The sequence below is a fragment of the Rhipicephalus microplus genome, chromosome X, assembly GCF_043290135.1.
Source record: "Rhipicephalus microplus isolate Deutch F79 chromosome X, USDA_Rmic, whole genome shotgun sequence".
Lineage (NCBI taxonomy): Eukaryota > Metazoa > Arthropoda > Arachnida > Ixodida > Ixodidae > Rhipicephalus > Rhipicephalus microplus.
The window spans coordinates 39,557,599-39,570,238 of NC_134710.1; the positions used below are offsets into that span (position 1 = coordinate 39,557,599).

Consider the following 12,640-nt stretch of genomic DNA (forward strand, 5'->3'; position numbering starts at 1 on the left):
TTCGCCATGAGGTCCTGCAAGCATGCCACGACGAACCTACCGCTGGTCACTTGGGTTATGCAAGAACATTGGCAAGAATAAGGCAGAACTATTACTGGCCAAGACTTTTCCAAGTTGTCAAAACTTACGTGCAGGCATGTCTAGATTGCCAGCGTCGCAAGCCATCATCCATCAAACTAGCTGGCCTGCTGCAGCCTGTCCGAGTGCCAGCGACACCGTTCACACAAATTGGCATGGATTTTCTGGTCCCCTTCTCAAAGTCTGCCACTGGAAACAGGTGGCTAATTGTCGCCACGGATTACCTGACCTGATACGCGGGGACAGGCGCTGTGCCACGGGCAATGGCAGCTGAAGCGGCGCAATTTTTCATCGAAGCCATCGTCTTAAGACACGGTACTCCCACAATAGTCATCACCGACAGAGGTACTGCATTCATGGCCGAGCTTTTGGACACCATTTTCCGACTAAGTGGTACACCTCACAGGAAGACAACGGCATATCATCCCCAGACCAACGGGCTCACCGAACACCTCAACAAGACCCTGGCTGACATGATAAGCATGTATGTAGATGTAGAGCACAAGAACTGGGACGTCATTGTGCCCTACGTCACGTTCGCGTACAACACGGCTTGTCAGAAGATCACTCGGAAGACACCCTTCAGTCTCCTTTACGGACGCGAGGTTACGACAACGTTAGACACAATGTTCTCTCATGAAAATGATGGCAATGAGACGGATGCCAAAGAGTTTACCAAGCACCTCCACCAGTGTGACGACGCGGGATCGACGAGCACACAAAGCGCCTCGAACAAATACGCTTTATCAATCGTAGGAAAAAGACTGCAACAACTTCGTCTTTTTTCCTTGGTCAAGGACACTCGCACTGCTTCGTTCTCGCCACCACTGGCACATACGCGCGGCAATATGGATGTGCCAAGCTCGCGACCTTAAAATTTAAGAAATTCGTAAAACTGAGAAGTAGGGGTGACGAAAAAAAATAAAAACTGGCACACAACTCAGTTTCTTTTTTAGGGAAACAGAAATGCCGTACACTGCTCCAAATCTTTGCCAGTAGCTTATTTAGGCGTCAGTGATTGGTATGCAGAATTATGCGGTGAACACATGAGTAACTGAACAAAATGAGCAGTGTCCAATGACTAGCATTAACAGCCCCTTCAAAATCTCAAAAATTTTTCCGCAGCACACCAGTGTGCCACAGTGAACGTGGCTTAAGCAACATTCTTTGCAAGAGTTTGAACCCAAGTCAAGACATTTTCTTACCGCTACGCTGTGCTCCCCTCCCCCCGCCCTGTCCCACCTTTTTTCTTCTTACACCAAAGGGTTAGGTGCCGCTTCGTCTCCCTTGCAAGGTGTGTTCGACCAAGTAAAGTAACAACGACGCATGCCCGTTGACTCGGCGACGGTACCGGGCATCTATCGCCAGGACCGTGGCCGGGACAACGCAACTTCAAGGCAAAATGTTTTATGTGCCACTGCTAAGGCAATCAACGTGGTCGATGGTACCGCTGGCGTTCGCGGCCCCTCGAGCTTGTTTAGGCGAAGAATATGTGGCATACGCTTTGAGCTTCAGTTTCTAACAAGCCATAGCCGCATTCAGGGGTGGAAGCGGGCTTCAGTCTTTTCGAGTAGCTTTAGGACCAGCTTTGGAGCACCAATAGCATGTTTTAGAGCATCAAAATTTAGTTTTGGAGCAGATTTGTTGGGTCACACATCACCATTAATTAAAATTTTTGTTTTCTCTTTGCTTTCTCATCAACACAACAAATTTCAGTGGTTTTTACTAAGCATTCAATGCTGATCAAGTGACGAGACTTACTCAAAATTGATAAATATATATTAAAGCTTACAACATCGAAGCTGAAAGCACAGCGACTCAAAGAAAAAACATCAGCAGCTCTCGGAACAGCTACGACGAATAAAAAAATGTTAAAACGTGGCAATATACAAAATGTGATTAAAACAATGCATCTAACATGAACAACAACTCAAAACTAGAGGAACTAATATAAAAAAAAATATTTCCGTACTGAACCATTAGAGCTCTGTTAAAATAAATGTGAAAAAACTTATGTTTCGCTCAATGAAGTGCCACAGCAGACATGAGAACCGCAAAGAAATTTACTTGAGAAGCACGGACTGCTAGGCGAGTTGGTGATTGGTCTTAAAATGAGTTGCATAAAAAAATTTAGATGTGCTCGCCGCACCACTGCTAGGCAATTAAATGATTTTTTTTATTAGGATAAAAACTACATGGGCACTCGACGAGTTTTCGCCATTGCCGTCATGTTCCGCATAAACTACAAGTTGGTAACAATTCCCACGCATCATACGTTCTACCCGCGCATATATTGGGCAAGATGAGCGCGTGAGCGCTGCTCAAGCAGAGGTTAAATAAGGTGACCGATCTCGGTCGCTCGAAGGGTGCATGCGATACTATCCCACCGCATGTTCGACCTACAGTCGAATGCTCAAGCAGAGATGAAACACCACACGTAGTGAACGAGCATGAAAAAATATGCAGGGGAAAGGGGGGGGGGGGGTCGCTCAAGCAGCAGCGGTGAACTTTGATTCTAAGGTCATCGTTGTAATAAGCTGGCTCCCACGCGCAATCGGCAAGCATCAGAGCGCAGCTCGTAAACATTTCTATGTGGTGCGCTCTCAACGGAAAGAGATCGTGCGATAAGACCATCTCTCCCTAAAGCAGCCGTACACCTTTTCTTACACCAGCAATTTTGTAGAGTGTCGAGATGTAGGATCGAAAAGCGTTAACTTTCAGCCTTCGTATCGTCATGGGGTCATGAGGTTGACAAAAGCAGCAGCCGCTGTTTTCATGAGTGAACCTTCTTTGGGTGACCCTGTGCCCAGAGAACGAAACGTCACTTTTGAAGCAATACAAGCTGTAGACTGATAGCAGCAAACCAGAGCTTCAGCTGTCAATAATCTGCCAAGCAGTAACGTGTGTCGGCATTTATACATGTGCCATCGAAGATTCCCGCGTTATCGCTAGCGGTTGGGTCCCAGAACAACTTCTAATGCACGCGTGGTGCACGTTATCTCATCAGAGGGTTCCAAGATTATCTAGATTGTTCCCAGTCATTCGGGAGCGGTTAGCTCAAGGCCAAGTTATACGGGTAATGGTGCGGTAGCAAAAATAGAAAGAAGCTCGTGCGGTATTACCATTATAACATTACGAATTTTTGCTATTGCACTCATCGCTTCACCGGTGAAACTTTTTTTTTTTCAGTTTGTATGGTTTGGCTAACAGCTTTGCTGGTAAAACATACATATATATAGATTCGCATAATGAGGAATGCACACAAACACCACTTCAACAAGACTCATGCATGAACCGAAATAAGACATGACAGAACTAATTTGATATGGACACCGTTGCGTCCTTTGTGTAGCCCTCGCGTGTTGCTCAGTCGATGATAAAACTCGACTAAATTTGACGTTGCACACGCAAATTGTCGTTTAGGCGCAGCAGATCAGATTGGTGCAAAAAGACGCAGCACTTCCACCCCTGCGCGTTTACAGGCCAAGATATTCCCATTTCCCGTGAAGCGTTGGTGGCTACAGCAATGCATTTTTGTTTTGAAGTTCTGTCGTGCCGCCGATAGGTATCAGCCGCGGTCAGTGGACCGATGCATGCACAGTGTCATTACTTTATTTGGTTGATCGTGTCTTGCGAGCATAGGGCAGGTGCCTAGAATATTTTAAGAACAGTAAACTCTCAGTAAACGAAAATCTGTTAAACGGAAGTACTGCTTAAATGGAACCATTACTTAGAAGTGTGGCGGTTTGGGCTAGTTGGTAAGACATGACAATAGATATAGCGTGAGAACAGAACGACGACAAAGGGACAAGAAGGAGACGAGCGCTACACGGATAATCATTACCTCTGCAACGCTTGGTTTTGGACTTGTATTCTGCACTTATGTTCACCTCTCAGTAAATGGAACTCCTGGTAAATGAAACATATTTTCCGAGTCCTTCCGGTTCCGTTTACTGAGGATCTACTGTATATTGACTGATGACGCAAACAGCAGGTGGCCGACATGGCCTGCATTTCTCGCCAAAATTAGTGCACACGAGAACGTTTTGAGGCTGGCTGGGCATTTTAACGCAGTGTGACACAATAAAAGCGAATTTCCCGGTTTTGGCACAGCTCGGTGCAACTGTCGGGAATTTTATCAAATTGGCGCAATCGGTGCAGCTGTTGCATCCCTGCATAAGCCCAAGTTGAACTTTTGAAGAGTTAAAACACACTTGAAGGGGTGGTGCCATCCTATTTAGAGACTATAAAAGTTTTGTGGGTTTCCTCTGTATGCAAGGACGCTCCACACAAATGGTCGGAGACAGCAAACATTCAGAATATATTTTAATCCACTTCCAAAATGTACCTGAATGCTCATTCTCCAGATTAAAGACCATCGCTAGAGCTTCCAATACTGACACAGCACTATAGAAAGGGCAGCAAAAGTTGTAGTGACGTCAGACTTGATCTGCGTGTGCGGGGTTTCCCTTCTTGGGGGACGAAGGCTCATCGCTGCGCCCGTGTGCCCATGTACACACCGCCAAAGCATCGCGGCTGCTGTAGATGGACATCACAACAGTCGGTGCGTTTCGTTTTGCTGATGCTGGTGTGGCATGTGCGCGAGAGCAGACAATACTCAGCATGAAGCCCCGCCGCAGTGGTCTAGTAGCTAAGGTACTCGGCTGCTGGCGCGCAGGTCGCGGGTTCGAATCCCGGCTGCGGCGGCTGCATTTCCGATGGAGGCGGAAATGTTGTAGGCCCATGTGCTCAGATTTGGGTGCACGTTAAAGAACCCCAGGTGGTCTAAATTTTCGGAGCCCTCCGCTACGGCGTCTCTCATAATCAAACGGTGGTTTTGAGACCTTACACCCCACATATCATCAATACTCAGCATGAAGTGCATCACAGCTTTATGTGGTCATGTGACCAAGCCACCTACACATCAATATCACTGCCTGAAAGTTTTACACATTAAGAAGGCAACATTAAATTGTTTAACGAAAATAAATGAATCTTAGTGCTTGTATCATGTTTCTTGGAGCTAAAGAAATGTTTACAGCAAAGATCATGCAAGCCACAAATATGGTGACACCAGTCCTTTAAGGTAAAAACTGAAAATGGCTTGATACATGAAAGACTGTACTTACACAAGCTGCTCATCATCAAGTTCATCTTCTACATCAGAGAAGTTGAGTGCTTGGTCACCTTCTTCTCCCTGAGGAGCTGAAATATGTAAAAGCAGTTTCTATAGACCTTCTTACTGAAAGCTCCCTGGGTGCCGCCATAAGCCCCTCTGGGCTGTTATTAAGATGTGTGACACGCCTAAAAATGCAGGGTCGGAGTTGTGACGTCTGCTTTAGTACTCCCATGCAACAGCCCAGAAAGGAGGGGATCCTCCTCTCCGTTGAAAACTTCTATATGATGACAAGCAAAGACTTTTCAGGAGAGAAAAAAAAAAAAAGAACCCAGTTTCCCTGCAAGGGAAAGCAGTGGATGCAATAGCAACAAATTGTAATATTTGACAAAATAAGAGAGCTTTTCAGATCTAATCTCGCGTTACTCGGCAAAACACTGCTATGAGAGAATACGGCTGCTCCAGGAAAAGGAACAGTTTTTGCACAGTCTCTGTGCTGAGCACCCCTGTATGCGAGACACTGATGTTAGAGACAAATTGGTATAAGAGACATCACTGTAGCTACATTGAAATAGGTGTTGATGAACATTACATACATGGTACCTTGCTTGTAAGGGACACCTCGTATAAAATACAGGAATTGAAGCCTAGTGTACGTCTGTTATAACGGGGCTCAACTGTACAAGCCAATCGATGCTAATGCCTGCTGAGATAGCAAGCATGCCAGCAATCACGACCATGTCCCAATAGCTGTTCGCAGTAGCTGCTTTGTAAACGTCAGTTTTGTTTTGTAAACGCCAAGGGCAAAAAAAGCATAGTTGCTATGCTGATGAATGACGACAGTGTAGTCACTATGACCTTTAATCTAGTGGTCATCCGCTGAAAAAGTAAATAATAACAATAAACGTAGTTCCATTGTGAACCCTCTTCCCAGCTATAACAATGGCACTGAAGGGACCGTGATCTACGATCAACCTACGAATACAGCTTTCATACCCGAGAAAAACTGGTACCAGCCCCTATTTACCCAGATAATCGAAATGGCTACAGACCACAAAGAAAGGGTCTGGTGCACTAGAGGTTTCAACAAAACCTCTCTGCCTTGACTATTGTCCTTTAGTCGCAGAATAGCAAGACACTGACTGAGCCTTGTGGTGCCCAGCATAAGTATCCAGAAATCACCAGCGTCCCCTGTGCTTGCTGTTATCCTCTATCCGTACGAACATTTTCACAGGGAGCTGGGAAAACAATTAAGGTCTGCCACAATACATAAAAATTTTGTTGCGAGAAGAGTGACGTGACGCTTTTAATAAAGTGCTGGTGCTTCACCAAGTCACATCGGTCTAGATAACTTAGGTATTCAGTTGGCAAGGGCCTAACGTACTCTCCATTCTTGAATCAAACCAGCTTTATTGTTGCTATGTCGAGAGCCCAGCATACTTTGTAAAGTTCAGTACCGTAAATTGTAAAAAAAAATCTTAAAACTATGAAAACAGGCCTGTATTCTTTTACATTGCATTCACTTAAAGGGACCCTGCAACACTTCTTGAGCATGGTCAGCAAACGCTGCCGATGGATAGTAGACGCTCCCTAGTATATGCGAGCCAAATGTTATAGCGTAGCACACGGTCTGGAATTCACAATAAATTATCAGTCAACTATATACTGCTTTCCCTTCCCTCGACAAATGACAGAAAATGCTCAAAAATCGCACGTAGAATGCCCATCTATTAGCCATTGGCTGATTTGAACATGGCGCGCTCGGTCGTTACACAGCTGACCGCGGCAGGCCATCGCTTGTCCAGGTGTGTGCGTGCGATCGCACTGAAAAAGCCCCGTATTCGAAGAAGAAAAACAAGAAGGGCTCAAGGTTACAAGGGGCGCATGACGTTTTTTAGTTTGCCCCTCCCATCCATTCCTGCTTAGCTTCCAGCACTTTCGTCGGGAAGAGATAAGAGAAAATGCTATTGCAGCGTGTGACAAATTTTTGCAACTCCGCTCCTACTGGACGGATTCTTAAAATTTTTGTGGCATTTAATTTGCGAGGCAATAAGCTCTTTCAGTGAATTCCATGGTTACTCAAAAAAGTACTTCAGGACCCCTTTAAACTCCCTAAATCTCAATAAAATCCAACTAGTAGTTCTTGCGTGGGCCTTATTGGGTTTGATAAATAATCCAGAATGCTCACACACACTGGTTAGACTTTCTAATAACAGGTCTGAGCACAGTACGAAAAAAGGGCATGTTCCCCTTTTTCCCTTGCGTTGCTTAACAGTTATCAAGTTTCTATAGAGCTGCAGGGTGCTCTTTTAACTCTACAGACCACTGACTGAACGGCATTCAAAACGTCCCATGTAGCAGCTCATGCATGACCAATGAGTCAATAGACTAATACTAGTTGGGAGGCCTTCCAAACACATATGTGACGAAAGCATCAAACTGAAGTTTTAAAAAGTGAATGATGGGCTCACACCTTAATCTCCCAACACACCAACATCATGCTAGACATAAGAGCAGTAAAAAAAAAACTGTTCATACTCATTTGATCAGGAAAGAGGAAATACTGTTTCATTAATGTCCAATGGTGCAACAACTCCTTGGGTGTGCGTGAGGGTAAAAAGACGTCCGCATGGTTCACGAGAAGTTGTTGAAAATCTTCAAGTGTGGGCTGCGAAGTCTGCACAAGATGCACATAATAAGGTCCAGAGCACCGTAAATGCATGAATAGCATTACCAACATACCGATGGTATAGTGCACAAGATGCGCTCTTCTTCTTTACTATAGAGGGCTTTGGCTTGCACGCTTGCTAAAACATCTGGGTGGAGCTGTTTCATTGAAGTTACAGCCAATCTGAATGAAAAGTTTACAGTAAGAATCATAAACACACAGCGCAACTTAATATAAAGTTATTGCAGCCCTTACTTGGATATAACTGGGTCATACAGCAGTGCATACCACCTTTCTTTGATTTCTTGTAGAGTGAAATTGCAAGAAAACTTGACTCCACGGAACACAGCCTCCAGGCTTGTTGTCTAGCAGTGTCAGAATGAATTTAAGATAAGATTCATGCACAGTGAAACTGAATCAGAAACAAAGTGGCTGCAAACCTACCTGCTGTACAGCCAAACAAAGAGTGTAGTCATCAACAGGCTTCCATCGACCAAGGTCCTTTGTGACCAAGGCCTGTGTATTCTGCACAAAATTGCCACGTGCTCTCTCAATAATAAAGCTGCAATGCAACTATTTCAAATGGGCACACAAGGTGAAATGGTAAAACAAAACAAAAATAATAATAAAGACTGTCTTGAAGCACAAACCTTGGAAGACTTTTTCACTCGCTTTGGTGTGGACTTTGATGACTACAAAAAAAAGTTATTTAAATGAATAGATTGAATGATCTATCTCAAAAAATAAATAGCAAAAATGAACACATCCAGAGATTTCAGTAGTACCCATTCTCTAACATTAGCACTTTGTCATACAGAAAAGTGTATCAGGTAGTTACAGTAAAACCTCACTAATTCAAACTTGGTTATTTCAAGTTTGAGCGGATAATTTGAAGCGGCAGTCAGCACCAGTCCGGTTAATTCGAAAATTTTGAGTACAGTGTGCCGATTCCCGATCCCGATTTCGCCGCAAAACCGCGGCAACAACAGCCCTTAAGAGCCACTAGGCAATGTACTGCAGTGATACTAATGAGTGACAGCTGAAGCACGCCAACCTTGATACTTCCATTTCGAAAAATAAAATTGTAAAAAAAAAAACTGTCGCGTGATCAACTGAAATGTGCACCTGTGGAAAATGAGACGTTCTTCACTGCAACACAGCCGTCCCGCTTGGGCAGCATGTAGCATGCTTCTCGAAACGTCAGCGTGTCATGATTTACCCATTCTTTCTGGAAATATAAAGAAAGTAATAAAGGACAGTCTGGAAGAATTCGCAATGTTTCGAACTTTCGAGTGCCTGTTGCTGCATTTTCGCACTTGCACTGCTGGCAAAGTCTTGCCTGCAACGCCTACTTCGAAAACTCAGTTTGAAAGCTCCAATGATCATGTTTTCTAGCCAGAACATACAGCGAATTTTGTCACAATGTCTCATGATTAAATTCTTCATTTTACTAGAAAGAATGGGCGAATGGTCACAAGATGACGTGCTGAAGCAGCGAGGAGCAGGCGACATGCTGCCCACGTGTCACTATTGTATTGCAGTGAAGATGCCTTGTTTTTTGCAGGTGTGCATTTCAATTGAGCACGACGGTCTTTTTTTTTTTTTGTGGCATTGCTGTACAACATAACCCTTCGAGCAGCAAACTAGCCGGCACAGCAAACTATCACCCCTGATTACTTTGAATAATTTCAAGTTTTTTGCATCCCACTTTAATTATGTTCTATTAATTCGAAAAGCCGCAAAATTTGAAGATTTCTCACGGTCCCGGTGACTTCAAATTAACGTGGTTTTACTGTATAAATGTCCATCCACAGTAATCCATCAACACAACCCAAAAACTTTGCTTAGCAAAACCTATTTCATCTCAGCCTCTAAAAACAACCCAGGTTAATAGAGTATACATAATTAAGAAAGGGGCCATGAGTAAAGATTAGGGCAACGCAATGCAAACTGTTAGGCAGACAACGTTACTTTTAGAAGATATTTACTTGAGAATTGTCAATGACACCTGTTGTTGACAAACTACCACCATCTCTCACTCTGCGGGCAATTCCAGGGTCGATTGGTGCTTACCTTTTTCCTCTCTGAATACATGGAGACAATTGAATCCACCTGACTGCTGTCAGAGTAAGTGGCAAGCACTGGTGCTGAACCTGAGCTGCCGACAGGGGCAACGCTTTGGGTCAGTGATGTTGAAGGGGTGCCAGGCAAAGGTCGCGTACGAGGCGTCTTAATGAGACTGCTCTCAACAAGCTCATCGTCGAACTTCTTGCGCTTTATGGACCGAGATGAGCTGCGTCTCTTCTGCAAATGCTCAGGCTATACAAACAAAGGAAACACAAAAAGTAGGTAAAGGGCGATCAAGCAAGCTCCGCCGAACCTTCCAGAAAGACACTAATAAAGCAACAATGAAATTATCAGATTTACTCATCACTTCCACATATAAAGGGACCATGCAACAAAAGCTCTGCCCAGAAAATAGAAGCTCTGTACATGCATGCCCTAGGCTAAGTGTTGTTTAAGGGGACATGCTACTCGAAGACGTGTTTTTTTTTAATATTCACCCGAGAGCAATGACACTTGAGCTGTTTATGAAACTTTTAAAGCTAGTTTCAAATATATAATTAGTTTTTTTTACAATACAGATACCTTTAGCTCTGCAACATGACAAAGTGAAAACCTTAAGCCTTTTGCGCCCTCTTTTCATCAATAAACCACCAAAATTTTTTACTGTTTATAGTTCATGTTTTAGATAAAGTGTAGATTACAAATAACCAATCGGAAAGTGCATACAAAATATGTAATAGATGTGAAAATGTCCATACTTCTCTCACCCTAGTAAACATTTATAGAAATTTTTATTATATAATAGATAATAAAATTATAACTAGATAATTACTTTTGCCATACTTTGGAAAACAGTTTGGCAAACTCATGTAGATCTGAGATATAAGCACCTCAAAAAAAAGGGGTTTAAATGAAAAAAATGCCAATATCCGTTTTGAGAAAAACGAGATTTAAAGTTAAAATAACTGCGATAAAATTTGCACACCAAAAAGAACTATACTTCTTGTAGTGGCTACTGCCACTAAAATGTGCCAACATCATAAACGCTTGCCAAACTACTGCTCGATCTGGCCGAGCTTTTGTGCCGACTGAAACTACTTCTTGACAAGACTTCGAAATTTAAATAAAGTCCAGTGTTGAGGGACACAACAGTGCCAATGTCATTGTGGCTTTTGTGGTTGCGTTTGCGCCACGTACCGTAGTAAATAACTGCAGTGTCATCCCCCCTAACTTCCCTCACTGTGAGCTCCCTCCACCTGAGATCATTGGCACAGATTGCATTCACTGCTGCATCATGGACTTTCTGGCTAATGGCTGTGAATGACTGATGCATTAGCTTTTGCAAGCCAAGAATTGTCGTTAATCGGACCAGCTGCTCGTAGCCCATTCTGCCAGACACGCGGCCACAACATCTTGCACGTTGACAGCGTAGCTGTCGCGCTAGCTACTGCTTTCTTCATCTATAATGGAGAGAAACACAAGAGAAAAGCGTTGTTCAGCTACGCTGCTATAAGAGACACGGACCCTGCAAGTGGGTTTATAGCACATACAGGCTTGCAGCAGGCAATGACAGCCCCGATCCATACCATGCCATCTAAAAGTCAGTCGCAGCACTAAAAAAAAATGCCGCAAAAGCTTGCTTCTTTTTATTATTTCTTGCGCTACAGCAACGCAGAAAACTGTCGTTATTTGTGTTATTTGAAGAGTGAGGCTCGGCTTTTCGCCTCATACAATCGACAAGGACAAGGAAATTTCATTAGAAGTCAGCAAATCTTTGAAATTTCTTATATATTTCCAATAGTTCCTGCTATTCAATTCAATTTTACCTGGAATTTTTATATTCGAACTTGCCCAGGACAATTACAGTCGGCGTCTGACTGGCAGTGGCCTCTTGAAATTTTCAATAAGCTTCACCCCATCACACCCTTGTACTGCGGCAGAGCCACCTTTAAGGCTGTTTTGGGTTAGGTCGCAAGAGTATTAACTCGAGAAAATACTGGTTCCAACATAGAGATGATAGATGTGGCAGACGTGGGGTCCTTAATTACGCTGTTTCAGTCCTGATATTCAGGCAGGAAGTCCGAAAAAACAGACGCCGAAGATTTCTAGCGTCCACAGTTTTAGATGTTTATCTTGCTGTGTCACAGCTATCACCACCATGGAGCGAGTACACTCACTTCACGTTGCACTAGCACGCCGACTGCTTGTCGCGGTGCCCCGTCGACGCCCCAGATCTCACAACGGACGACACGCCTGTCAGCATTTCCTCGCTTTCCGATTTTTTTGCAATATGGGTGGCAAACAAAGGCGTGACGCTTCCCTACGAGATTTTGTCAGCCGCCTGCCTACCGACTCGTCGGACAGTTCGCTTCGCATGTTCGTTATCATAGACAGCATCTTATACAACCGAAACATGTTATCGGAGGGATAGGCATTAATCGTAGTACCCACTCATCTGCGATCAACCGTGCTCCAGCCACTACATGATGTACCAACGGCCGGCCACCTGCCAGCACGTACGATCGTGTCCGCCGCCGCTTTTACTAGCCCAGCCTCAAACGTTCCGTGCATCGTTACGTTGCTTCCTGCGAGTCGCGTCAAAAAAAAAAAAGGAAAAATACAGCAATACACCGATGCGGGCTCCCGCAAACTATCGACACACCTGCAGAGCCTTTTTGTCCGAGTCGGCCTCTCGACCACCGCGGTACCCA

The 12,640-nt window shown here is 44.1% G+C and overlaps 2 protein-coding genes across 5 annotated transcripts in view; one reads left to right on the forward strand and one right to left on the reverse strand.

Moving 5' to 3' along the window:
- LOC142775009 (uncharacterized) overlaps window positions 1–12,640 on the forward strand; it is an 83,214-nt gene that overhangs the window by 44,209 nt on the left and 26,365 nt on the right. The gene's annotated exons all lie outside the window — the stretch shown is intronic.
- The window catches only part of Rcd5 (microspherule protein Rcd5), an 88,732-nt gene that overhangs the window by 20,365 nt on the left and 55,727 nt on the right, over window positions 1–12,640 (reverse strand). For all 3 annotated transcript variants that reach the window (XM_075876264.1, XM_037426830.2, XM_037426829.2), the window contains exons 4-10: window positions 9,936–10,181; window positions 8,513–8,554; window positions 8,307–8,387; window positions 8,118–8,227; window positions 7,937–8,045; window positions 7,733–7,871; window positions 5,208–5,283 (exon numbers count right to left, since the gene is read on the reverse strand). In XM_075876264.1, coding sequence (XP_075732379.1) covers window positions 5,208–5,283; window positions 7,733–7,871; window positions 7,937–8,045; window positions 8,118–8,227; window positions 8,307–8,387; window positions 8,513–8,554; window positions 9,936–10,181 — 803 coding nt within the window. The remainder of the gene's footprint in view (window positions 1–5,207; window positions 5,284–7,732; window positions 7,872–7,936; window positions 8,046–8,117; window positions 8,228–8,306; window positions 8,388–8,512; window positions 8,555–9,935; window positions 10,182–12,640) is intronic.